The sequence below is a fragment of the Phaenicophaeus curvirostris genome, chromosome 15 (assembly GCF_032191515.1).
Source record: "Phaenicophaeus curvirostris isolate KB17595 chromosome 15, BPBGC_Pcur_1.0, whole genome shotgun sequence".
Classification (NCBI taxonomy): domain Eukaryota; kingdom Metazoa; phylum Chordata; class Aves; order Cuculiformes; family Cuculidae; genus Phaenicophaeus; species Phaenicophaeus curvirostris.
This window is the reverse complement of record NC_091406.1, coordinates 1,670,671-1,694,141: the sequence shown is the minus strand read 5'-3', so window position 1 is coordinate 1,694,141 and position 23,471 is coordinate 1,670,671. Positions and strand designations below refer to the sequence as shown.

Below are 23,471 nucleotides of genomic sequence, written 5' to 3'. Positions count from 1 at the left end.
ACATTTTCCTTCTCTGTTGACTTTCTTTCTACCACTCGCGGCTGTTCCTGTTCCTCCAGGCCCTCCCGTATCCCTTCTGCAAACTGCTAAATATCGAATAACAAACCCATGTGCAGTTTTGGCCCTGCTTGTTCATTAGTCCGGCTGTCATCAGCAAAAGCGCATCCTTTGGAGCACGGAGAGTCCCATGGTGGGAAGCCTGAGAGGCTTCATCACTGCGCTGTCACCAGCTGCCCAGGACACACATGAACAGCGGCCACGCAGGGGGAGCAGAGGCTGGGTCCCTCGGGGGCTCAATTCCTCTGGGGACAGTGGCTGGACCTCTTGGAGGGGCTGGATGCCTCAGTGAGGGCTGGATCCCTCGGTGGGATGAGGGTGGATCTCTCAGTGATATTGTGGCTGAATCCCTCGGTGGGGATGGAGGCTGGATCTCTCAGTGGGGTCTGGGTCCCTCTGTGGGGCTGGACCCCTCGGTGGGGACAGGGGCTGGATCTCTCCATGGGGATTGGACCTCTCAGTGGGGCTGGATCCCTCGCTGGGATGTGGGTGGATCTCTCAGTGGGGTTGGGGTTGAATCCCTCGGTGGGGATGGAGGCTGGATCTCTCAGTGGGGTCTGGGTCCCTCTGTGGGACAGGGATGGATCTCTCAGTAGGGTCTGAATCCCTCGGTGGGGACAGGGGCTGGATCTCTCAGTGGGGCTGGTTCCCTCGGTGGGATGAGGGTGGATCTCTCAGTGGGGTCTGGATCCCTTGGTGGGGATGGAGGCTGGATCTCTCAGTGGGATCTGGATCCCTTGGTGGGGATGGAGGCTGGATCTCTCATTGGGGGTTGGATCCCTCGGTGGGGACGGGGCTGGATCTCTCAGTGGGGTCTGGGTCCCTCTGTGGGACAGGGATGGATCTCTCAGTGGGGTTGGGGCTGGAGGCTGGATCTCTCAGTGAGGTTGGATCTCTCAGTGGGGACTGGGTCCCTCGGTGGGTCTGGGTCCCTCGGTGGGACAGGTATGGATCTCTCAGTGGGGTTGGATCTCTCAGCGGGGTTTGGCTCCCTCGCTGGGTCCGGGGCTGCCCCGTGGGCCTGTCCCCCGGGCGGGGCCGGTCGGGGGCGGGGGGGGCCGCTCCCCCCGCGCCGCTGGAGCTACAACAGCGTGATTTCCCCGAAGTGATGCCGGGGGCCGCAGCCAATGGCGGGCGCGGCCGGGGCGGGGGCCGGCGCTGATTGGCCGCGGGGCGGCGGGCCCGGGCCGGCGGGGAATCCCGGCGCCGCCGCGTTAAACCCGAGGGCGCGCCCCGCGGGCGGCACAGCCGGGGCGGCGGGCGGCGGCCGCGGACCTCGCTCCGCTCCCCTGGGCTCCACGGACACCGAGGTGGGTCCCGGCCCCTTCGCCTCCCGTCCCGTCGCTCAGCTCACCTCCGCTCGGCCCCGGGGGCTCGGGGCGCCCGCAGCGGCGGGGCAGCGGCCGCGGGGCTCGGCTCGAGGAGGGTGAGGGGGCAGCGGGGCTGGGGCTGCGGGGCGGGAGCGGCCGTCGGGGCCTGGGGAGCGGGTACCGGGGGTCGGGGAGAGGGGGGAACAAGCCTGGTCCGCCTGTCCTGAGAAAAACAAACCAACAACGCTGCAAGCAGGAAATTATTTCTGCAAAGGAAGCGCCGGGAGGGCTGCGCCGCCTGGCTCCGCTCCGGGCCGGGCTCTGGGCAGGGTCCTGGGCAATAAGAAAGGGGCTCTGGGGGGCGACGAAGGGGTCCGGTCCCTTCTGGTGGGTCAGGGAGGGGTCCCGGTGGGGCCGGGGTCCTGCGGGGCCGGGGCGCGGTTCTGTGGGGCCGTCGCTAATTGGGGATCTCTCCCCCCCAACCCCTCTCCACCGTCCCCCTTGCGCAATTTAATTAATAATAAACTTTTTAAGAAGTCGGTTTGTGCCTCTGCGGGGCCGGGGAGGAGGGGATGACGCCGTGGGGCGATGGGGGCCCCCCAGGACTCCCCCCTGCAGTCTCAGCGCCCCCCCACCCCCCGCAGGATCCCAGCCCTCAGAGGGGGTTTTGGTGCCCAGCGGGATGCTCTGCCCTCCAGAAGCAGGGAAGATGCTGGAAAAGTCGTTTGGTGGCATGGGCGGCGTTAGCAGAGGTGCTGGTGACACAGCGGGATGGAGGGTGGCACGGCCAAGGGGATAAAACAGGAGTTCTTTACTGACCTGTCATTCCTTTCACAGGCACCATGCCCACGTCAAGGATGCGCATGAGGCCCTGGCTGGAAATGCAGATTAATTCCAACCAAATACCAGGACTGATATGGATTAACAAGGTGAGGGCTGCTTATTGCTATTATTGTTACTTCTGTATCATTAACTATCCTGGATCTGAGGTGATACTAAACATAAGAGCGGATCATAAAGTAAAGGACAGGGAGAAAGCTTACAAGCATTAAGTTTACAAACAAAAAAACCAATTGATTTTGTTTTCAGAAAAGGTGGCTCCCGTTGGTAGACATTATAGTAGTCCCATCTTCGTCCTGGGAAAATTCCCAAGAGGGGAATGATAAATTAAAATAAAAGCAACCCAAACACGATGGAGAGGAGAACCGAGAAAACTAGGAGTTCTCTCTTCATGCCTGCTGCCCCCCTGAGCCCAGTCACCTCCCGTCCCAGGTGAACAGCTACTGGCACGCTGAACAGTTGCTCCCCATTTTAGGATTTGCCCTGAATGAAACTCTAGATTTACCTTACTTTGCTCTGGAAGGCACGTCCCTGTGCCTGTACCACAGTATGAGATCACCAGGCTTCTTCAGCCAGCTCTTTCCCATAAGTTTCCATATCCATCCCACTTTATAGTCAAGCTAGGACATGGGGTTTATAGAATTCGTGCAAGATCTTATGGACAACTTTAAACAGGCTTCTCTACCAAAGAACACCTGGGAAATATAGTGTAGTCGATGATACACTAATAATTAGATGCAATTTATTTAAATTATTCTGGAATAAAATTGCCCATGTTGCTTACCTCTCCTGTACTCCACCACGTGTGGCTTTCCCACATTCAGAACCCTTAGAAAACCTTGTATGCGTTGGACAAAAGATGGAACGATGGGCGCTTAATTAAGATACAGGGCAGAGGGTTTATAAAGTTTCCGAGCTGCTTCTGAGAATTCTTTGATTAAATCTAGTGTCCCAAACTGGCACATGATGCTTCTTTTCTAATTCAAATTTCTGTTGGTTTAACTTCAGGACAAGATGATGTTTCAAATCCCATGGAAACACGCAGCTAAGCATGGCTGGGACATGGAGAAAGATGCCTGCCTGTTCCGCAGCTGGGCCATCCATACAGGTGTGTGCTGGCTTTAATCTCCATCAGTGGTGTGACCCTCTCAAACAAGGTTTTGCCTTGACTTACACTTCAGTTCTCTTAACTGCTGGCCTATATATCAGAGGAAATAGAAAAAGGATTTTGATTTGGTGGGCAGAACTAGCGCTGGGAAGTTTAAACACTCCATCTCTTATTTATAGGAAGATATAAAGTCGGTGAGAAAGACCCTGACCCAAAAACCTGGAAGGCGAACTTCCGCTGTGCTATGAATTCCCTGCCTGACATTGAAGAAGTGAAGGATAAAAGCATCAACAAAGGCTCCAGTGCTGTCAGGGTTTACAGGATGCTGCCACCCTTGACAAAGGATCAGAAGAAAGGTAAGTTTGCAGCGATGCAGCTGGGGTTAAGCAGCTTCCACCACTGCACATAAGCACTGCTGAAATGTCCTGCTCTGTGTGGGTAGGGGATAACAGACCCAGCAGTAGCCCTGGTGCTGCAGGGGTTTGTCACTGGTTATTGCCATCAGTAATGGTTTGTACAAACAGCACATTTTATCCCAAACTCTTTAAATGTGTCTAAAGGAACTCACTGCTGCTGACCGTGGGAGCAAAGCTTGCTGAGCAGGGCTCAAGCTGCAAGAGCTCACGCTCGCCTGAAACATCAGCTGTGCAGCCTTTCTCACATTTGTCTTATTTTTACTTAACAGAAAGGAAGTCAAAGTCTTCAAGAGAAGCAAGAAACAGGAGCAAGAGAAAGGTATGTGTCTGTAGAGGCAGCTGAAGAAGCTCGAGGTTTTGGTGGTTTTCACGCTCGATTTTTTTCATATGAGAACTCATGCATTCTTAGACAAGCCTTTCACGTTCTGTCCTTATTTTTTGTAGTTGTATGAAGACACGAGGATGGAGGAGTCAGCAGAAAGCCTAACCAACACTCCTCTGCCAGATGACCACAGTGGCTACACTGTTCACAACTACACGGGGCAGGAAGTGGAGGTTGAGAGCACGTCCATCACTTTAGGTGAGACGCAGTTTTTAGCTCTCTGAGCAGAGTGGAAAGTACTTTTTGTGCAAAACCCACAAGACAAAGGCGGCTCTTTGGGCTAGGCCTGGCTGCACCATCAGATGGGCAGGAGGAAATAGAGGGGGTTGTGTTTCTCCTGCGGGTGCCAACTCTGCCTGGTGCATCCCACAGACCTCTCGCCATGCGAGGTGAGCTGCTCCCTGACCGACTGGAAGGCACCGATAGAAATCCCCATAGCTGACAGCACCAATGACCTCTACCAGCTCCAGGTGTCTCCTCTGGCTTCATCCTCAGAAAGTAGGTGTTTCTGTTTTTCTAGCCTGGTCTTTTATCAGTTTACTGGAGACGAGGCAGGGCTCCTAGGGCATCACAAGAAACAGGAAGACCCCCTTCCACCTGCTGGATCTGGGTGTCTGGAGCTAACAAACTGGCCAGGTTACAGAAGGGTAGAGCTGTCATGTGCCACTTGCAGAAGTAGCTGCTTGTGGGTGAAAGGCTCCAAAACTCTGTTTACTTTGCACATGTGGGCAAAGGGGCAAGCTTCGTCCTGCAGGCTCTACGCAATGGCACGGACAGGTCAGCCCCTAAAGAAGAGGGGAGATTTCTGAGCCAGGAGGGTGGAACTGGGGTTTTCTGAGGCAGCTAGAAGGAGATGCCAGGAGCAGGACAGAGTTGGGTAAAATAGCGACAGTGGAGGTAACCCTGCTTCCCAATGGGGAGAAAATAATTAACATGGGTGCAAATGATCTTCCTCCTGCACACCAACTGGGCTCTGCTTTGGCAACTCTTGGGCAGGCGTCAGAGCTGGCTGGAGCCGCACACCTCAACGTGTGGTCGTTGAAAAGCTTCTGAGATGAAGGGCTGTGGGGAGGTCAGGGCATGGAGCTGCTGATGGACTTCCTTGCCTCAAACCCGTGAGCTGTGTCTCAGTGCGGTCTTGGGGGAGAAAAGTAAAAGGGAGTGGTGGTGTGTGACGAGAGTAGGGAGTGGGTTGTGTGATGAGGAAGCAGAAGTGTTAGGGGCAACACGTAAAATGTTGACATCTATGTCTGTTCTCTCTTTTTTCGTGTACTTACAAAGCAATCACAGATGAAGATGAAGATGAAATGAATTCAGAGATTCTTAAGGTAAAAGCAGCCCTTCTAGTCATAACAAAATTGCCCAAAGTTGCTGTTTGCACCAAGAGAAGAAGGAAAGCAGCTATCTGATCCCATCCTGTATGAGCTCAACATAAGCTACTGTGATCCGAGACCCTTATTTAATGAGGTAGCCTGAAAAATTAAATCTAAAGAGAAGGCTACTTCACAAACATGAGCTGGAGATGAGGCATCCAAGGAAATATTTACTCTTCATGTGAAAGTCAGAGAAATCTATTGAGCACTGCTAGAAGTAAAGGTTGTTCTATTACAGTCTGCAAAGGTTCTCTAGACTGTTTTATTTTGCCTTCCCTCCACCTCTGATATGTTTGGTGCTTAATCTGTGTTTTCCAGACATGTCACACTCACCCCACTGATAAGGCGGGGGGTTCATCACCCAAGGGGCTCTGGCCTTCCATGTTTTTTTTTCTTTTTCTTCTATCTGAGAATGAAGCGAGTTTTATATAATTTAGCATGAGAAGATATAATTTAGCATGAGAAGATATAATTTAGCATGAGAAGATATAATTTAGCATGAGAAGATATAATTTGATCTTTGTTGCTTACCTGTTTTCCAATGAAGAGAAAGGAATAAAACCTTGCACCCACAGAAAGAAGGAGCAGTTGTGACCATCCTCTTACTCTCTTGCAGCTGCTCGAACCAGCCCAGGACTGGCACGCCACCAGCGTCGGGGGGAAAGGCTTTCTCACCAACGAGCTGGGCACGCAGACCTTGTGCAGCACTTACAGCTACAAGGAGCAGGATGGGGAGATCGACACGACTTCAGGTATGAACCTCTTGGTCATGATGGACAGTCAAGGACGACGCAGACGAGGGTTTTCATGCAAGACACTTTCTGGGAGGGAGCAAAGCAAACAGAGCAGTTCACACATCCCTCTATTCTGATATTTCCGAGTAGCCTGTTGGAAGGCCTTGAGGACTTTCTTCATAAAAGGAAAAGGGGGAAAACACCTTCAGTAAGAGAATACTGCAGATTTGTCTTAGCATTATACTTACGTGACCTTTGCCAGCTTTAAGGATCTCCTTGCAATGGTTTAAATGGGACAATTTAATAGAAAGCGTTTAGAGTATTTTAGGGAACTGTTAGTCTACAGGATTTACCTACATCTGCAAAATCATTCAGTTTTGATACATTTCTATATATATACACACAGAGAGATATACACACTATTTTACTCTTGCTGTGTGTGATTCAGTACTCATTCTTGTTTTATTTTGTCTAGGAGAGCTGGAGTTCAGGTTTTTAGAGCAGAAAAACAGCCTAGACTTCTGGATGGAGACAGTGAGACCAAACATGCAAGTCATCCACTGCAGCTTGTAAACCCTTTGCTTCCTCTGACCACGAACTGTTCAGAAACTTTTGATAAGCCTGAAGAGAATGGAAGAAATCGTGTTACTGACTGAAGAAAGAAAGTAGCTCTTATATTCCGTTTAACTTTTAGGCCTGGAGAGGTTAGTATGAACAACTCCTTTATAAATAAACAAAGAAAGGACTCCCAGCTCACGGGCAGGGCTCCTGGCACTGAGGATGCTCAGCCGCAGTACGCACCTTGTCATCCCTGCAGAGGTGAAGCTTTTGCTGGCAGGTGGACGCATCGTGTGCCGGGGGCCCGGGGAGGAGGTTCTGTCCTCCCTGCGTGAGATGCGATGAGCACTTTACCCACGGAGTGCTTAGAGACTGCAAAAGACTTGACTATTAGTTTTGGTTGCTGCTTACCTGTGCAACACTGGTGACACTGAATATAACAACTATAGATTACACTTAGTCAGAAAAATTGCACTAATGGGCCCTTTCTTCTTTGATTTACGCCATCATGTAGTTTATCTTTCAGATCTTTCGACTTTGAACTGTGTAAAATAGTTTAGACCAGTAAAATGTGAAAATTCAGTTTAGGCTTTGCTTCCACATAGCACAGCTACCCAGATCCACCCATAGGATGTTACCTGCTCTAGGCGCGCCGTATCTGTTTGCACATAATAGTTCAGGAGCTGCCGCATGAACATTGTTGTGCTCTTAGGGGCCTTGCTATTTATACCACGCCTTTCAGCGATCCCTTCTGGCACTCTGCCGTGTGCAGCAAACTGTAACGCACCACAGACCCACCTTGGGCCATCAAGGGAGGTGGGAAGAGGTCTTAAAAATCAAATCACTAAGCTGCACTAGACTTTTGTTGTACATTTTATTTTTGTATATAAAGTGTTGTATATTTGTTTTAATAAAAATGTTTTATATATGACATGTTTACTTTTTCTCATGGGAGAGCTCTGAGAGTGCATTCCAGATTCTTTGAAAACACCCAGACAGATGTGCTGTTTGTTAGCAGAGACTGTCAGATGGGGGTTTTCATGAGTCATGAAAGCACAGGGAATTTAGCACAGTTTTCTCCTGTTTTCCACCCTCTCTCTTGCCAGCGGGGCTGGTGGGTGGAATCCTGCTTCTCCAGATCCTGTGCACATTGGTACGTGCCATCATTCAGACCTAACTTAGAAAGAGGTTATGGGCTATGCTATCGGAGACCCCCGAGCAATAAGCCAAGAAAGACATTGAGGTCCTGGAGTGTGTCCAAAGAAGGGAATGGGGCTGGAGAACAAGTCCTATGGGGAGGGGCTGAGGTTGTTCAGCCTGGAGAAGAGGAGGCTGAGGGAGACCTCATTGCTCTCTACAACTGCCCAAAAGGAGGTTGTGGAGAGGAGGGAGCTGGGCTCTTCTCCCAAGTGACAGGGGACAGGACAAAAGGGAATGGCCTCAAGCTGTGCCAGGGGAGGTCAAGGTTGAACATTACGAAAAAATTCTTCACCAAAAGGGGTTTCAGGCAGTGGCAGAGGCTGCCCAGGGAGGTGGCTGAGTTTCTGTCCTTGGAGTTATTTAAAAGTGAGGTAGATGAAGCACTTAGGGATGTGATTTAGTAATGGACAGCTATGGTTGGGCTCTGTGTCAAAGGTCTTTTCCAACCTCAGGATTCTACTATTTTATGAAAGTCCCTGTTATTGATGTCCCTATCAGCTTCTGTGAAAAGATCAGCAGCAAAGACCTAGCTAAATAACTTGGGTTTGCCTGAAAAGAAAGTGCATGCACAATTCTGAAGGGAAGGGGGAAACAAGCTGGGTTTCCCTTCTGTACGTTATGCTTTGGCCTTGCTTCCAGGCTGGAAAAGGTCCAAGATTTTATTGCAGGGTCTAGAGTGGGAGGCAGGAGACACGTGTGGCTGATGTAACGTGTCCGGCTGCAGCCAGGGGCTTCTGACACTGCCTGGAAAATCCCTGCACCCAGCAACGCTGCGCAGTGATGGGCTTGGGGAACAACTTCACCCACCGAGCCAGGGCAGATCGGCAGAGGAGAACGTCAGGCTGCGGGAGAGGAAGATCCAACCCAAAGGGCTGGAACAAAGCAGACATCCACTGTCTGGCACAGGCTCTGCTGCGACTTGACCTGCAGGCATGCAGGGACAGATGTGGGGGTTTCCAAGGGAAGAGGGAAAAAATAAACACCGCGAGAAGCATGTGGTGGCGAGGCTTGAATCCAGCACAGCTAGGAGGCTTGGGTAATGTCCAGCGAGGTGGCTGGGCAGCATTGCTCCACTACCTGTTAGTCATTAACTGGCCCTACCTCCGAGACAGCCCAAAGCGGGTGGTTTCAAGCGTAACCTTCCAGGTGGCACCAGGCAGAGAGCAGCTTCCTACAGCCTCATCCTGGAGGATGAGGACCTTACGGTCCCCCTACAGCGGTCACACTGTCTGCATCCACCTCCTGGGAAAGGATATATCCTGCTGGGAACCCCCTGGGTACCAGGGATGCTAGAGCAGAGGCCAGGGCTGCCTCGGATCACCCCCCCAAAACCCTGCACAGCCGCCCGGTGCAGATCTAGAGCAGGAACGCTTTGTGCACGAGCAAAGAAATTCCCCACCAGATCAGCTTTGCAGCAGCAGCTGCTGCCAGGGAGGGGACGCAGGGCTGCTGGATCGAGAGGCCGAGGATGGATCCACCTCTGCGATCCACACAGCCAGAGCAGCTTCGTGCAGGAACTGCTGTGAGTGTCACACGCAAGGGGACGGAGAGAGAAGGGAAACTTTCAATGATGCAAAGAACGCTAAAAATAAGGCAGAGATTAATTTGCCCATTCATGCATTAAAAAGACTGAGTTTTTCAGTTATGTTTGATTTTTAAAAAACAAACTAAAGCAACACTTAAATCTTGGCTGATAAAAGGTTTGCCCAAAATTTGAGGACAGAAGAAATCAGCAGCCAGTGCCTCCCACCCAGGGGTCACAGGTACACTCCGAGTCTGTTTTCACCAGGACAGAGGACACGCTTCCCTCCATCACCTGCCAAGGTACCCGAGTGACCCGTGGCACGTTAGGTATTTTGCCAATGAAAAGGGCTGAAGTCCCAGTTTGGGGTAAAATCTATCTGTCCAGTTTCTTCACAGGGTGAATAATTGCCAAATTCAAAGACTTTTAACTGTTTTTAACTCTTTGGGAGGGGAAAGAAAAGCAGAGGGAAGCTCTCCAGCTGAGGAAGCGTTTGACCTGCCAAAAGCCCCGTGAGACTCAGAGGCTGCTGAGCCATCGCCTCCAGGGCAGGGGGGATTGGCAGAAGTGACCTTTCTTCTCTCAGTGCAAACCAAGGAGACCTTCAGGCTGCTTGTACCTAGAGGAACATCACGACCTCTTTAGGATGAGCCTCCTGCATAGGTTAGGTGATGAAAGTACTTTCAAAACATTGACACTGGACTCTTCTGAACTTGCCTGTCCTAACCAAGCTCTTCATACACCCAGCAAACTTTGTCTGCCTTTCCTGTGCAGGAATAAGGGTTGTTCTCACCTTTCATAAGCACTCAGCTACATTCAGCTGGGAAGAATGGAGAGCAGGTCTTTGGGGAGAGCTCATCCCTGCCAAACCCAGCAAAGCAATAAAAGGGAAGTTTTTATGGGCAGGGCTCGAAGGGCAAGTGGCTCTTTCTTGTGCCAACCTTGCATGATGATGAGAAAGATCTGTAACCAATGTAACTGTTGAAATGATAAAGAGAGATCATCTCTGTGTGGATGAAGTGAATGGAGCCGGCAGAGCTCCCCATCACCTGCACCGTACCTAAACCACCACTGGCTGCAGCTCACTCACAAGCCTTGAAACCATTTAAACACAAATCCCAATTTCTCCTTATCTAGTTTCAGAGTTTTAGGATGCCAACAGGACAAAACCTCCCGAAAACAACACAACAGCCTCAGAAACAGAGGCACAACCTGAACCTGGGAAAGTAACTCGGGCACAGACCATGCTGCTGCAGCATCTTCTATCGAGACAGCAGAAGACCTCGGCTCATGCCAACAGAGATAGCACCGCAGAGGCGAGGAGACCACACATCTGTTAACTGCAGCTTTTCCTAGCAAAAACGCTTAACCTGTAAACAGAGTTGTTGTTGTTTTCCCCCTGATCTTTGTCCAAATGGATTGTTAAAATGCCCTCCAACTATTAAGAGGTGAGCATAACTTCCTCCCTCCCGGTCCTCTTAGCACGTTGCTCGTAACGTAGTCGCTCATTAGGAGCGACCTGTGAGCAGCTCGGCTGCCCGGAGCCTTTTGCTCTCGGCTGCCCGGAGCAGTGGCACCGTGTGAGCTTTGCCCGCCAGGCAGCAGAGCAGGCAGTTATCGGTTCACCTTTATCTGCCATGGTGATTGAATCCTTACAATTGGACACGTTTGCATGATTTATGATGTCGCACCTACACAGGATAGCAGTGCTTCAGACCAAAGGTATGAATTTATAGCTGCAAAAAATAATGAAATACTTGTTTGTGGTTCAAAGGCAAAGCATTCCTTAGATAGCAACCCAATGTCTTGGACTGTAAATATTATTTATCTGCTGTTGTGCTTGATCATCCCTCCTCTCTGGTTCACTAAGGGTCCGTTCTCCCCCTACCCATCCAGCCAGGAGTCCATCCCCTGGACCAGAACAGCAGCCAGACACGTTGCTTGTACAACCTGAGCGCCCTGAGCCACCAGCCGCCCTGCCGGTGCCGGCGCGGAGGATGCTCAGCCATCGCGGATGAACTCGGGAGCTATTTTGGTGCAGGAAACTTCACACTTGACGTAAGCCCTCCTGCCCATCATGTTCCCCATCGCCTGCCCGTGTCACCCCGCGCTGCAGACTCGCGGTCACAGCGACGCGGGGGCACACAAGGTGTGTGCAGCAGCGCTGGGGGATCCTCCAGGGAGGTTCGACCTTGGCAGCTCTACACGCCTGCCTGGCAGAACCGGCTGCCTCGCCAGCCTCTGGAAGGACTTTGTTTTCTGTTTGCATGGAGCAATGGTCACAAATACAAAAGCAAGGGAGTGGCTGCAGGCGGGTTTCAGTGGGGGGGAGGATGGAGTAATGGTCCGAGGAGCTCTGGGCAACCAGAAACTAGATGGAGGCTTTGTTCCTCTCGAAGTATGTGGTGGTTTAGCTCCGATAACATGGAAAATGAAGGATGGAAAGCAACACAGGGATGCTGGCCCTGGTTCAAAACGAGCCTAGCACAAGCATTATACATCATAGTTATTTGCAAGCCAGGCTATTAAATAACAAGACCCAGGGTAACCGCAGGCACAAACACCGAACATGCCTCGATATCCTACCTGCATTGCAGGGACACATTTTACTGCGTCTGTCCTGTCAGCTGCTAAATACCACACAAAGTTTTTGCCCAGAGTCTATGGGCAGAAAATATTAATTGAGAAGCCACATCCAGAGAAGAACAACTTTGTTTTCCCCAATGTTATTGCTGAAGAAAGCAGAGGGAGCAGAGCACTGAGTACGGACGGCACTGGCCAGGTTTTGAGGATGTTTTGGAAAAATTCTGGAGGGAGGTGGCACGGATCCCCAGTGGCGATGTTTAAAATGGGCCAGCGAACCATGTTGGCATGTACACATTGCACACAAGTCAATAATTCAGTATCGGATCCGTCAGCTCTGCTCTTTCCTCGAAGTGGAGGGGATGGGGCAGGGGAGCCACCGCTGCCCTCCGGCCGAGCTCACCTCCCGACTTCTCGGTAGAGCCTGGATGGGACTGAGCTGACCCTGCTGCACAGAACAGCAGCCTGGGGCGGCTGGAGCCGCTCTGCTGGCACAGTTTCACAATGAACTCACTGCGGTTCAGCAAACCTCAGGCACCTTGTGTCTGAGGAACAGGAACCTCAGCGAGTGAGGTCTGCGGGACGTGGGCCCAGCCCTGCAGGAAAACGAACTCGCTACGGTGTCAAAAACCCAAGAAAACGCTCAAGAGCCTGGCATTTGGGATGTGTCCCTGCTGAGGGCACCCCCAGCCTCCATGTGCCACCTGGGGTACCCCCCTGTCCCCAGTGCAGAGCCCAGCACAGCCTCCTGCTCTGGAACCCGAACTCGGTACATGGAGAAAAACTATGAGAAAGGCTAATGTCATACTCGATAACAACTCGCTGCCTCCTGCACCTCTGCCGAGCAAACCACTATTTCCTGAACTGAGGTGTCAGGCATGAAATGTTTCACATGCTGGAGCAACCGTCACCATCTGCTCAGTGACAAACAAAACTTAAGCCTTTCCTGGTATTTGATGCATAAATCAGGGTGCGTCCTGTGTGGCTGTTTGTGATTCTGTACTTGAAAACTGCCTGTCTTGCTTGGGGAGGCGGCAGTAAAAATGTTTGTACAGCCAGGGTAGATTTAGTCTAAAGCAGGTTCTTATCAAGCATTTCTAGAGGCTCGGTACCCGGGGCGAGCAGCCTAACGCTGCAGCGGGAGCGCTGCCAGAAGTGCCTCTGGGCATCAGCTAACACCATATCTGAACAACCAAGAACTTCCCTCCTTAGATATCTTATTTTTTTCCCCTACAGCTAATATGGATTTAACCTTTTCTACTACTCTGTATCTCACCAACCATGCACGTTGTGACTTGATCATTACACTCCTAGCCTGTGCGTCCAGCAGGTTGATATTTGATAACCATTTATTTTTATTCTCATCCCTCCAGGCACTCATTGATTAAGTCCATACCCAACAAGTGCCCACCAGACAGGGTCGCCTGGGGCCACCAGACCACATACAGCGAAGATGAGGAGACAGACCTCCCTGCCTGGAGAGCAGGGGCTCGGATGACAACCCCCTAGCCAGAGGAGCTGCTGGGAGGTTGTCTGTGCAAAAGCCACATGCGATGTATTGTCACTTCAAAACATGTTTCAACAATATTGTTCACAACACTTGCAATAAGCACAAAGGAAAGGCTGATTGCTGGTGTTGGTCACCAGCACAGCAGGGTTAGTGTGGTGGGAGGCACAGGGGCAGCTCCAGCCTCACCTGCTGCAGTCACTGAACACCAAATCTTGCACGTATATGATTCATGCCCCAATTCAGCACTTCCTCTGCCTTCCTCTCCACCTCAGAGCACAAGGTCCCCTCCTGCTCGGGTGTCCAGTTCACAAAGAGCCATCTATTCAGACCTCCACACCAATAGACACAAAGAGAAGCACGCCCTGTAGACTGAGGGAAGGGATTCTCCACTCCACCTCGCACTCAGTAGATCACACCTAGAATACTGTGTTCAGTTTTGGGTCCCCCTCCTACCCCAATGCAAGACAGAGCAATAAGCTCCAAACGCTTGAAGCCACCAGCACAACCAGGACACAGACTCCTTGCTCTAAGGGCAGGGTGTGGAGGGCTTGTTCTGCTGGAGGAGAGGCTCTCAGGGAGCTCATAACTAGCTCCTGCTAGGGGCTTATTGAGCAAGTGGGGACAGGGTCTTCTGAGGCTGCATGGTATGGGAGACAAGAGGGAAGAGCTGAAATTATAGATTCAGCCTAGATATCAAGAGATGTTTTTTCCTGCAAAGACAGCCAAGCAGTGGGACAGGTCACCAGGAGAGGTTTCCAGTCTTGGAAGTTTCCAAGACCTGACTGGAAATAGCGCTGGGCAGCTTAGTCTGACTTTGTGGCTCACGCTGCTTGAGCAGGAGGTGGGACTAGAGTCTTCCCACATGAATTGTCCTACACAACCACTCTGCTCTGTTCTTCAAAGAGCAAGAAGATTGTTGCAGGTGGTGTAGTTCGTAAGAAGCCCTTTGCTTTCTCCTCCTGCTTAGTGCACTGATTTACCATCTGTTTATCACCTTACTGCAATCTGCAGCTGTTTCCAGTCCCCGCCTTTAGAAGAGATCTTTCTTGTTAAACTCTGATTACATCTCAATTAGGGTCCAATAGTAACTCTCCTGTTCTTCCACACTTCACAGCTACAGAAATACAGTTATTGGTGGCCATTCCCTCACTCATTGTGTGATATTTCTCTGCTGCACAGAAGCTCAGCAGCATGAAGCTGCCAGGTGAAAGCATCTCTCTCAGCTTCCAGGGCAGAGGTGAATCCCAACCAGGCATTCTGCAGCGTTTCTACCAGTCTTTCACTCTAGCCGACGCATTCTACATGCTGAAGTGCTGCCTTAACATTTGCTTGATCAAACTCCAAAACCAGACCCCAAGCTTACTACCAGAGGAAAGCCAAATTGCCACCAACAAGAAAACTCCCTTCCCCTCAAGCCAAGAAACATCAGAACTAAAGCTTTCACCGAATTGGAAGGGGTGGGATAACCTTGCCACGCCGGTGCTTCTGGATGAGGCAGAGATCCATCCTCTCCCCCTGTTCCTGCCTCCATGGGGACATGGAGAGAGCAAAACCTGCAGCTCTGCAGGCTCTATCAAAGCTCTGCCCGCCCTGGGCTTTGGTCGTGCTGCAGCTCCGCACACCAGTGCTTCTCATTTCTCAGGAAGCCTCTCAAACCGATCCGTGGAGAAAACCAAAGCACAAGAAATCCCCTGCCCTCCGCGCAGCGTGGGAAGCTCCTCCGCAGGCACCTTTAATGCACGTTACAACGCGAATAAGGCACAGCCCACAATTCCTCATCTCTTACTGAAGCACACGGGAGCAGAGGGCAATTGGCACAGAGAGGATAGAAAGAGGCATTCGGTGCCTTGGAAGACCTTTCCTTGTTTGCACGATGTTCCCATTGACACGGGGGCAGCCGCTGCCCGCCCTCCAGAGCGTCGCCAGAGGAGAAAGACCAAGTGTCCTACACAGGGAAACACAGGAGAGAACAGATATTGTGAAAGAAAGAGAGGAAAACCCAGTGATATTGGGGAAATAGCAGAAAAGGAAAGAGCCTAGAGCTAGTAGGTTTAGCTTCTGTTTATGAATGAATATTGAAAAGAAAAAGGAAGAGAACAGTTTCATTTTGTCTTAAAATGCAACACTCTCAATGAGCTGGAAACAAATCTGTGCAGGTAGCTCCACCAATAATGTTTTCCTTTACTTTTCAGAGCACTCAGAATGCTCTTCAGTCCTTTTGGTTCACTCCAGCCAACGACAGCCCACAGCACCCACTGCAGGGAACCCAGAGTTTATTTACTAATCTCCTGGGGGTAGAAGGGAATTAAACCCAAGAACAACTACAGCCATTTTAAGCCATCTATAGTTAATACAACAAGACAGACTTCCTTATTTACATTTCTAAAACAGGCATTAGAAGTCCCAGATCAAGAGTTATTTCTCAAGCCAGTAACCCAGCAAATTAGCCCGGGATCTCCTCTGTGACCCCAGGATAGCAGCAAATCAATGCACTCTCACCATCAGGGCTGCACTCCTAGTTTCTCTCAGCACTCAGGTAACAAGCAGTAGAAACTTCAAATGGTCCCAGCTTACCTGGTGCTGGGAGCAGCTGGTGTGACACAGGCTCCAGCCTGGCTGTGCCGCAGCCTCCACTCAGCCTGCAGGCTCTGGGGAGCTGGCCCTGCTGCCCCAGGAGCCCTCCTGTCAGCTAAATGGAGCTGTTGGCTCCTTTCCTTCCTCCTCGTGCTAAATAACATCTCTGCAAAGCCCTCGCTGATAGTTGGATGCTGCTGAGCTATGCCCCCAGCTAAACTGCCCCACGGAAAACCCTGCCAGCTGATCTCAGATGAAGACCCACTGCTGCTAATTATAACATTCAATTAGCAGCAAAAAGCCCTACCCTTCCCAGCCTGTTCTTTCCTACCTTTCCTGCCAGGTTTGCCATCAGGGAGCAAAGCAGCACAGAGCAGGGATGCTCAGGGTGGGAAGGGACCAGCTGGGTTAGATCTGTGTTGGGTTAAATCTGCTCCTTTCTGGTAGCACCTGGGAAAGGGTCTCATGGGAACAAGCGAATTCTTAATGAATTTTTATGCTGAAGTGTTACCAAGGCTCCTGGGCAAAATCAGCGCTGAGTTGTGTTAGTTGCCGTGTGGGTACGAGGGATGTTTTGTCTAATGGCCTGGGAGGGAGAAAGCACCAGCACCATAGGAGCAAGAGTTAACACCAGACCCCAGACCGGGTTTTCTAGGGTTTTAGGTGTTCTATGGCTTCTTCTGGCTTTCCATTCCCTCCGCACTACGATCTCAAAACAGCAGCACCTCCCATGGGGAAAAGGAGGGCCCTGGGCACCGTGGTGGAACCAGTACTAGTAAAATGCCCCAAAGCTACAACCTTGCAGGAGCAGCAACAGTGATGAGATGATGGAGGCGTGACTGCAGGTACCGCTAGCACGGCTCCCGTCTCATTCACTGCAAGTATCCGAGCAGTTTTCTAATAGTCCGAGATTCTGAGATACAAGTTGGTGTCCGTTTTACTTTAATACCAAAGGACAGGGACTGATACACAAGGTCTGATAGAAGAGAATGCTGGCAGAAGGGTCTAGGTAAAGGGAAGGAGAGTGGGGAAAATTCAGGTGTAGGCAAGAGGACAGAGTTTGTTTCTGTGGCTGGAGCCCTGCAGGTGGCATGGTTAAAATATCTTACTCAAGCTTGTATGGCCTGTAGTCAGAAAGGAGGGACAAAAATTGTACAAATGATGATAAATCCTCATTTAAAGACAAAATGCAATAGGAATGTCAAAGATTTCGATTGAAATAGCTGAACTATGTTTTGGTTTGAGACTCAGAAATTCTTGGTGAGCAACTGGTGAAAAGGTCCTGAAGCCAATGAAAGCAGCAGCGTTAGGAAACGGGAACTGAAGCAACAGCTACTGACGGGAAAAGAGAAGTGGCTGGGATCTTTCTCAGCTGGTTTCACATCCAGGTACCTCCCTTCACACTCGATCATTCCTGCTTTGTACAAGTGGGAGAGTGAGAGGTCTTAGCCGGTCTCTGGAATGCCAAGGGCACCCGGGTGCCAGTGGAAACATCATCACGTGCCTTGAACCGCTCCCCTCTCGTGCAAAAGCTGCAACAGGGAGAGTAACCTCCCAGCTGCAAAGACCGACTCAATGCCGGGCTTGGATTGTTCCCTGCCCGGGGGAGAACATACTAAACCCAAAAGGATCTGCTGCTGGTGCTACACGTTAAAGACTGTTCTGATGTAGTAAATGACTGGCTAATGAGAGCAGCAAGATGCAGAGCGAAGAGCTCTGTGGGTGCTGGTGATGGGTTGCAGTTTGGTACCTGAACACAGGTGGATGCTGGGAAGCGTTTGCCCCGAGGCTGGGGGGCAAATTAGCACCAAACTTCTATCCAGCAGTGCGGCTCCCCGGCAGAGGCACCGAACCTGCACCCGAGGCACCAGGAGCGGCACTACCTCCCTCAAAACAAGTGGTTGTATGGGTTTATTTTGGAATAGGAAAGGTTTCTGTTTCCGCTTTCTTATATTTGCACACAAATAAAACACACAAATATACCCCAGCACCACAACAATGAGTGTGTGCAAGGAGCAAGCAGCCAGCAGCTCTGGGTGCACCAGGGAGACAGATTGGCTGCGTTTCTAAGGCAAACGCTGCCCAGCAGGGAAGGGATGTAAAGAGCGGTTGCACAGTTGAGGGCAGAGGTGAGAGAGTGACGTGTTCTCTAGGGTTCCTCAGTTCAGACGGGTCTGACACCACTCTCGCCCCTGTAGCTGCTGGGGCACAGGGGCTGGGGGCTTCCACCCTGAGCAGCTGCCGGGCTCCGTGCCTTTGGAGCTCTTCGTCTTTCACCAGACAGAGATCTGGTGGCTAACGCAAAATTTCTAGTGCAAAGGAGGAAACCAGCAGGGCTGGAGATGCAGGGTTATGCAACGACTTGATAGCAGGAAGGCAGTGGGTTTGTGCCCAGCCCGGGCTGCGCTGGCTGGGACGGCGCCGGCGGCTGCTGCGGGGATGGAGGAGGAGAGCGAGGCAAGGCTGAGCGTGACCCAGCCTTGAAACGCATAACAAGGATGATGCAAGTTACCACAGGTCCATTTTTCACAATCTTTTATCCGACTCATTTAGAAACAGCAGCAGACACTCGGGGAGCAGCGGCGATGACTGAACTTCGGCTCACCTCTAAGCAGCCTGGGAAATACTAACCACAGACTCGAAGTGAATATATCCAAAGCCACAGGGGTTGTTACTTTTTTTTTTTATTTTCTTATTTCTTTTTTAAGCTCATCAGCCATGATACTTTATAAAAGCATTTGTAATACTGCAGAAAAGAAGAACTGAAAATTCCAGAAGTGCATTTTATGCAGTAGGAAATATGGTCTCTTCCAGTTTCACATCTTATATTTGGCTTTTGCTGTATTCCAGGACAATATTCAGCTCAAAAGGAGCTGTACAATGGCATATATGAACAAATGTGTTCCATGTGCAAAGGAGAAATTAATGCTGCCAACATCTTTGAGGAATTATAAATCTGAACTCAAGTAGGTACCTTCGAAGACTTTTTCCCCCCCAAACCTGTTTTCTTTAAATTTTTATTTAAGACTTTTAATTTTATTTTCAGTGCAAGAGTTGTTACTTACCAAATACTTACACAATAACATCTGGTTATTGTATAATGCTGTTTTTAGGTTGAGAAATCTACATGGACTTGCACGGTTAAGTGAGGACCCAATGCCTGGTGTGAGATAAAACTGGTCCCCATTTCAAACCTTCCTCAACAACTCTGACAACCCCACAAGACTCGATTATTAAGATACAATATACACATTCATTCTACCACATCTCCTCTTGCCTGTGGGAATATGAGGTCTACATTTCTAATATATCCAAAATCCCAATTTCTAATAAACCAGGTGGTTCCAGGAGGCAAAGAGACCTCCTGAAGAGAGCAATTAAAGTGGGACGAATCAGTTCAGCAGAGGTTGGTTGGTCTTTGTGTTAGGCAGAGGAAGTCCTTGCTGGGGCCCCAGCTGTGGAGCTTTTGGCCACTGAAATCCAGAGATGGGCTGATAACGCTCTTGGTAGGGTCACAGTCTGAACGTCAGTGAAGGTAAATCAAGCAGTAACAGCCGTGTGAGCAACATCAAAGCTTCCAACAGTGAGAAGATGTAAGGTGGAAACTGTCCTTCATCCCCACCCCAACTAGGCTGGGTGCTGAGGCAGTTGGCTGGGTCCATCGAAATTAATGCCCTTCTCTGGATGTGACACAGAAATACACACCACCTCTTACACAGAGCAGACGGGCTGTGTTTGGGCTGCAGAGTGCACGAGAAATGCTGAAGTTAAGGTCTTAACCTTTCCATGGTTGCCAAGCACACGGCTGTGAACCTGAATTCAGATGCAGGACTGACTTGTCTGTCTTTCTTCCACTTTTCCCTGGGGTGTTCCCGTGTCACACCAGCCACCCGACAGCCGCCGGACGGCTAGAGCTTTGCCTTGGCCATCACCCAGCTGCTGGTTGGGAGCACTGGAGCTGCTGGGCGTGTGGAACTTCAGCTGCTGCTCCATCAGAAACCTCCTCCGCATCCCCTCTTCCACAGGGAGGGTTTCCCAGCCTTGGCTTCATCCCGTGCCTCTTCTGGTATAAACCATGTACCAAGCGCTGCAAGGAAAGGGACAAAGTTAACAGATTGAATATTACTTAATCTCCAGTTCAGCTGATAAAAAGTATTCCTTCTTTGCCAAAGTGTGTTCATTTATTCACATGCTGATATCCATTCTCCCTGCAAAGTGCTGTGTGTGTATATACACATATATTTGTGTGTCTGTATATATATTTACAACACTGGCACCCAGACAGCACACTGACCACATTTTACATTAGGTATATTTTATAAAATTCTCCTCCTAAGGTCTGTCTACGCCTTGCCAACCACCTCCCATCTCACAGCCTTATTCTAGCTCTATTCCCTTAGAGTGGGAAAGTGCTGCTGCTTTCCTCACACTGGAAACCACCCCACGTGAGGCAGCAGGTAAGGTCTGCCCTAAAGAAAGCTTCAGCACAGCAAGACATGAAGATGAGAATTTTATTTTTTCTAATGGTCCTACCCTGGAGTCATTTCCAAGACAAAAAGTCTCTCCTTGCAGTCCAGATGGAAGATGAAAACTTAGGTCAGGGAGTTTAATTCTTGTAGCCCTCCACCAACAGCTGCGGGGGTCACTGCCGCTGCCTCTTCTTCCCAAGAGCTGATCCATTCCAGCCTACCCAGCTCACCATGAAAAATAATTTCCCATATTCCTCACCTCCTGCCCTGCCTTGAGGTGTTTTAACTGCCTGAAATCTGTTTAAACACCTGGACAGGATGCACCTCGCCCACCATCCAGCTTGTAATAAGAACCAGCGGGAGGTGATCGCCTGTGCTGGGACTCGCAGGCTTCCCACAGCCTCATCCCGTGTGATGGTTGGAGCATCATGAAGTGACTAACGCAGGGCTTGCTGCTGGCTAGAAACAGAGCACGGACGTGTCTGAAGCTCTAGAGTTTATGGCTACCTAAGCAATAAAACTCAAGCACGTTTTGTACAATGAGAAATATGAACCAAGCCAGCGAGTTCTGCTCTGTTGAAGATCGGAGAGATGGCTCTGGCACAGGGTGATCTCCAGCCTCTGGCTGATTATGTACCTGCAGATACACTAGTTCAAAGGGTGCAGCACCCAGACATGCTTTTAAATAAAAGCGAAGGCCAGGGTGCCTCCCAGCCCCCCAGTACCCACCAGAGCTGCATCTCCCAGCAGCAACTCACCCCAGCCCCCATATGCACGGTGGCTCCTGTGGTTTTGTGCAGAAACTCCCCTCCTCGGCTTGCTCGGAGCCCGCAGCACCTTCTCTGAGCTCCGCTTATTTCTCTGCTTCATACCTTCCCCACAAGGGGCTTCCCCTCACGCAGCGCACGGGGCTTCACTTCAACCTGGGGAGCCACCAAGGAACCTGAAGCTCCCCCAGCAGCACCTGACGAGCCAGGAAGGAGGAGAGTGGCCGGGCACGACAATGCCACAAAAAACACTTCCAAGTTATCACTGGGACAATTCTGTCCCCTAACAAGGAGGCAGTGTAAAAGGGCTCAGAAAAATGAAGACGCTTGCAGAGGAAAAATAGCAGAAGAGAAATTTTCACCTTTTCACAAGTTATGCATTGTGCCCAACTTGTTTTGTATATTCTATTATTATTATTACTACTACTACTACTATTCTCTCCCTTAGCCCTCTTATTAAACTATCCTTATTTCAACCCACGAGTTTCACCTTTGTTTTTTTTATTCTCCTTCCCCATCTCACCAAGGAGGGGAGGAGCGAGTACGTGGTACTTAGTTGCCAGCTGGGGTTAAAACATATCAATTTTTTATACATATATATGTATATATGTATTTTTGCCTAGTTAGAATAGTTATTCTGTCAGTAACAAAAGTCACAGCCACTACAGAGAAGGGTGGGAATAGCTGATTTAATTCCAGGACAAGCCCTTAGAGAAGCTTGACCACTTCTCAGCCACTTACACTGAGCTGGGATCAACTCGTGCATCGCCCTGGGAAGCAGCCGCGTTTATCCCCTGTATTTACAGGGCTTCGGCCCACGTTTAGGCTGAGTTTCCCTGTACAACAGTAGTGGCTGGTGGCAGCCCTGCTTGTTTATGTAATAAAACATAATAATTGTAATTCCTTGTCATAGAAACTGGCATTGCTCTCACGGCGTCTGTCACCTGCACCTTGTACCTGTACCCAGCCAGCACCATTTGCTGGCAATAAAAAGCACGTGAATATACAGGGGTCACTCACTCATACCATGAAACAAGACAAAATAAAATACTTTAATGTGCAGAGCATCATTTGTCTCAAATAACTCAGTTGAAATCTGAGTTGTTTGGAACCTTCTCATCACAGCACTTTTGTCTCTGAAAACATGATTCACCTCAAAAGGGAATTTCCCCCAAGTAGATTTGAATTTTGCTTTAATCACCTCATTTAAGTATAAAATCAAAATAAAATGCTTCAGTTGGTTTTATTCTTTTTTTAAACCTACAAAAGAACAGCTGCCTTGTTGAAATGAGCCGAAATATTTAATTTTCACTCAGCCTGGCTGTGTCCACCTGAGCTACCATCAAGCCATGAAGCTTCTAAGTGATTTTCACACCTCCTGAACCCACTTCCATGCTCAGAGCCCTTGGCCAGGCTACGTCACTCGTAACACAATCTATTTAACCTTTAATTAAAACCTAGTGCTACCTCACAGGAGTTCATCACCGCTAATGAGATCGTTCCCAGAAGAGGAAACGGGGCTTCGCGATGCACCCTGCCCTGTTTTGGTGCTCGGTGGAGACCCTTCTTACACTGCGTTTGGAAAAGGCGACCGAGATAACTGAACTATATAAAACCCGACAAATTCTTTTATCTACATTAACACCCAGCAGCACGCTCATAAGACGAGATAAAAAGAAAGCCTCAAGACCAACACTTATGTAAGGCAGTTAATAAGTTGAGTCACAATAATTATGTCAAAATTTCCTGTGGAGATTGTGTTTCATTTTCTTATGTTTCTTGTTTTTCAAAGTTCATGCAAACGCCTTTTGAGCCCATCTGAAAACAAGCTAATAAATGTAAGTTGACCTTTAAACGTGCAAGGTGCCAAAACAAGTGAATTCCTCAAGATGGAGCGAGCCCTCGCCATGAGAATTGGCATCATCTTCCTCCTGTCCTGCCCTGCCCCACTCCTCACGCTGCAGCAGAATCCACGGCTCGTCAAGCTTTGCTCACCACAATGCAGCCAGGTTTTTGCAGCTATTTTTGGCACCGCCACTGTACAGCGGCCAAGTTCACAGGCATATTT

General features: G+C 50.0%; 2 protein-coding genes across 2 annotated transcripts in view; one reads left to right on the top strand and one right to left on the bottom strand.

Moving 5' to 3' along the window:
* Positions 1–1,267: 1,267 nt before the first annotated feature.
* IRF1 (interferon regulatory factor 1) lies at positions 1,268–7,238 on the top strand. Its single transcript, XM_069869189.1, has 10 exons — positions 1,268–1,367; positions 2,205–2,296; positions 3,216–3,315; positions 3,495–3,671; positions 4,001–4,050; positions 4,176–4,311; positions 4,486–4,611; positions 5,395–5,441; positions 6,103–6,238; positions 6,696–7,238. The coding sequence occupies exons 2-10, from the start codon at positions 2,210–2,212 to the stop codon at positions 6,791–6,793; spliced, it is 957 nt and encodes a 318-aa protein (XP_069725290.1). The 5' UTR covers positions 1,268–1,367; positions 2,205–2,209; the 3' UTR covers positions 6,794–7,238.
* An 11,466-nt stretch (positions 7,239–18,704) lies between these two features.
* Positions 18,705–23,471, bottom strand: part of LOC138727181 (organic cation/carnitine transporter 2-like) — a 48,351-nt gene continuing 43,584 nt past the window's right edge. The window contains exon 11 of the transcript XR_011338532.1: positions 18,705–20,254. The gene's annotated coding sequence lies outside the window, so the exon portion shown is untranslated. The remainder of the gene's footprint in view (positions 20,255–23,471) is intronic.

Coding starts and splice junctions, on each gene's coding strand:
- IRF1 (XM_069869189.1), top strand. CDS start 2,210: ATGCCCACGTCAAGGATGCGCATGAGGCCCTGGCTGGAAATGCAGATT. Junction 4,051..4,175: donor GAAACAGGAGCAAGAGAAAG/GTATGTGTCTGT, acceptor TATTTTTTGTAG/TTGTATGAAGACACGAGGAT. Junction 6,239..6,695: donor GGAGATCGACACGACTTCAG/GTATGAACCTCT, acceptor TATTTTGTCTAG/GAGAGCTGGAGTTCAGGTTT.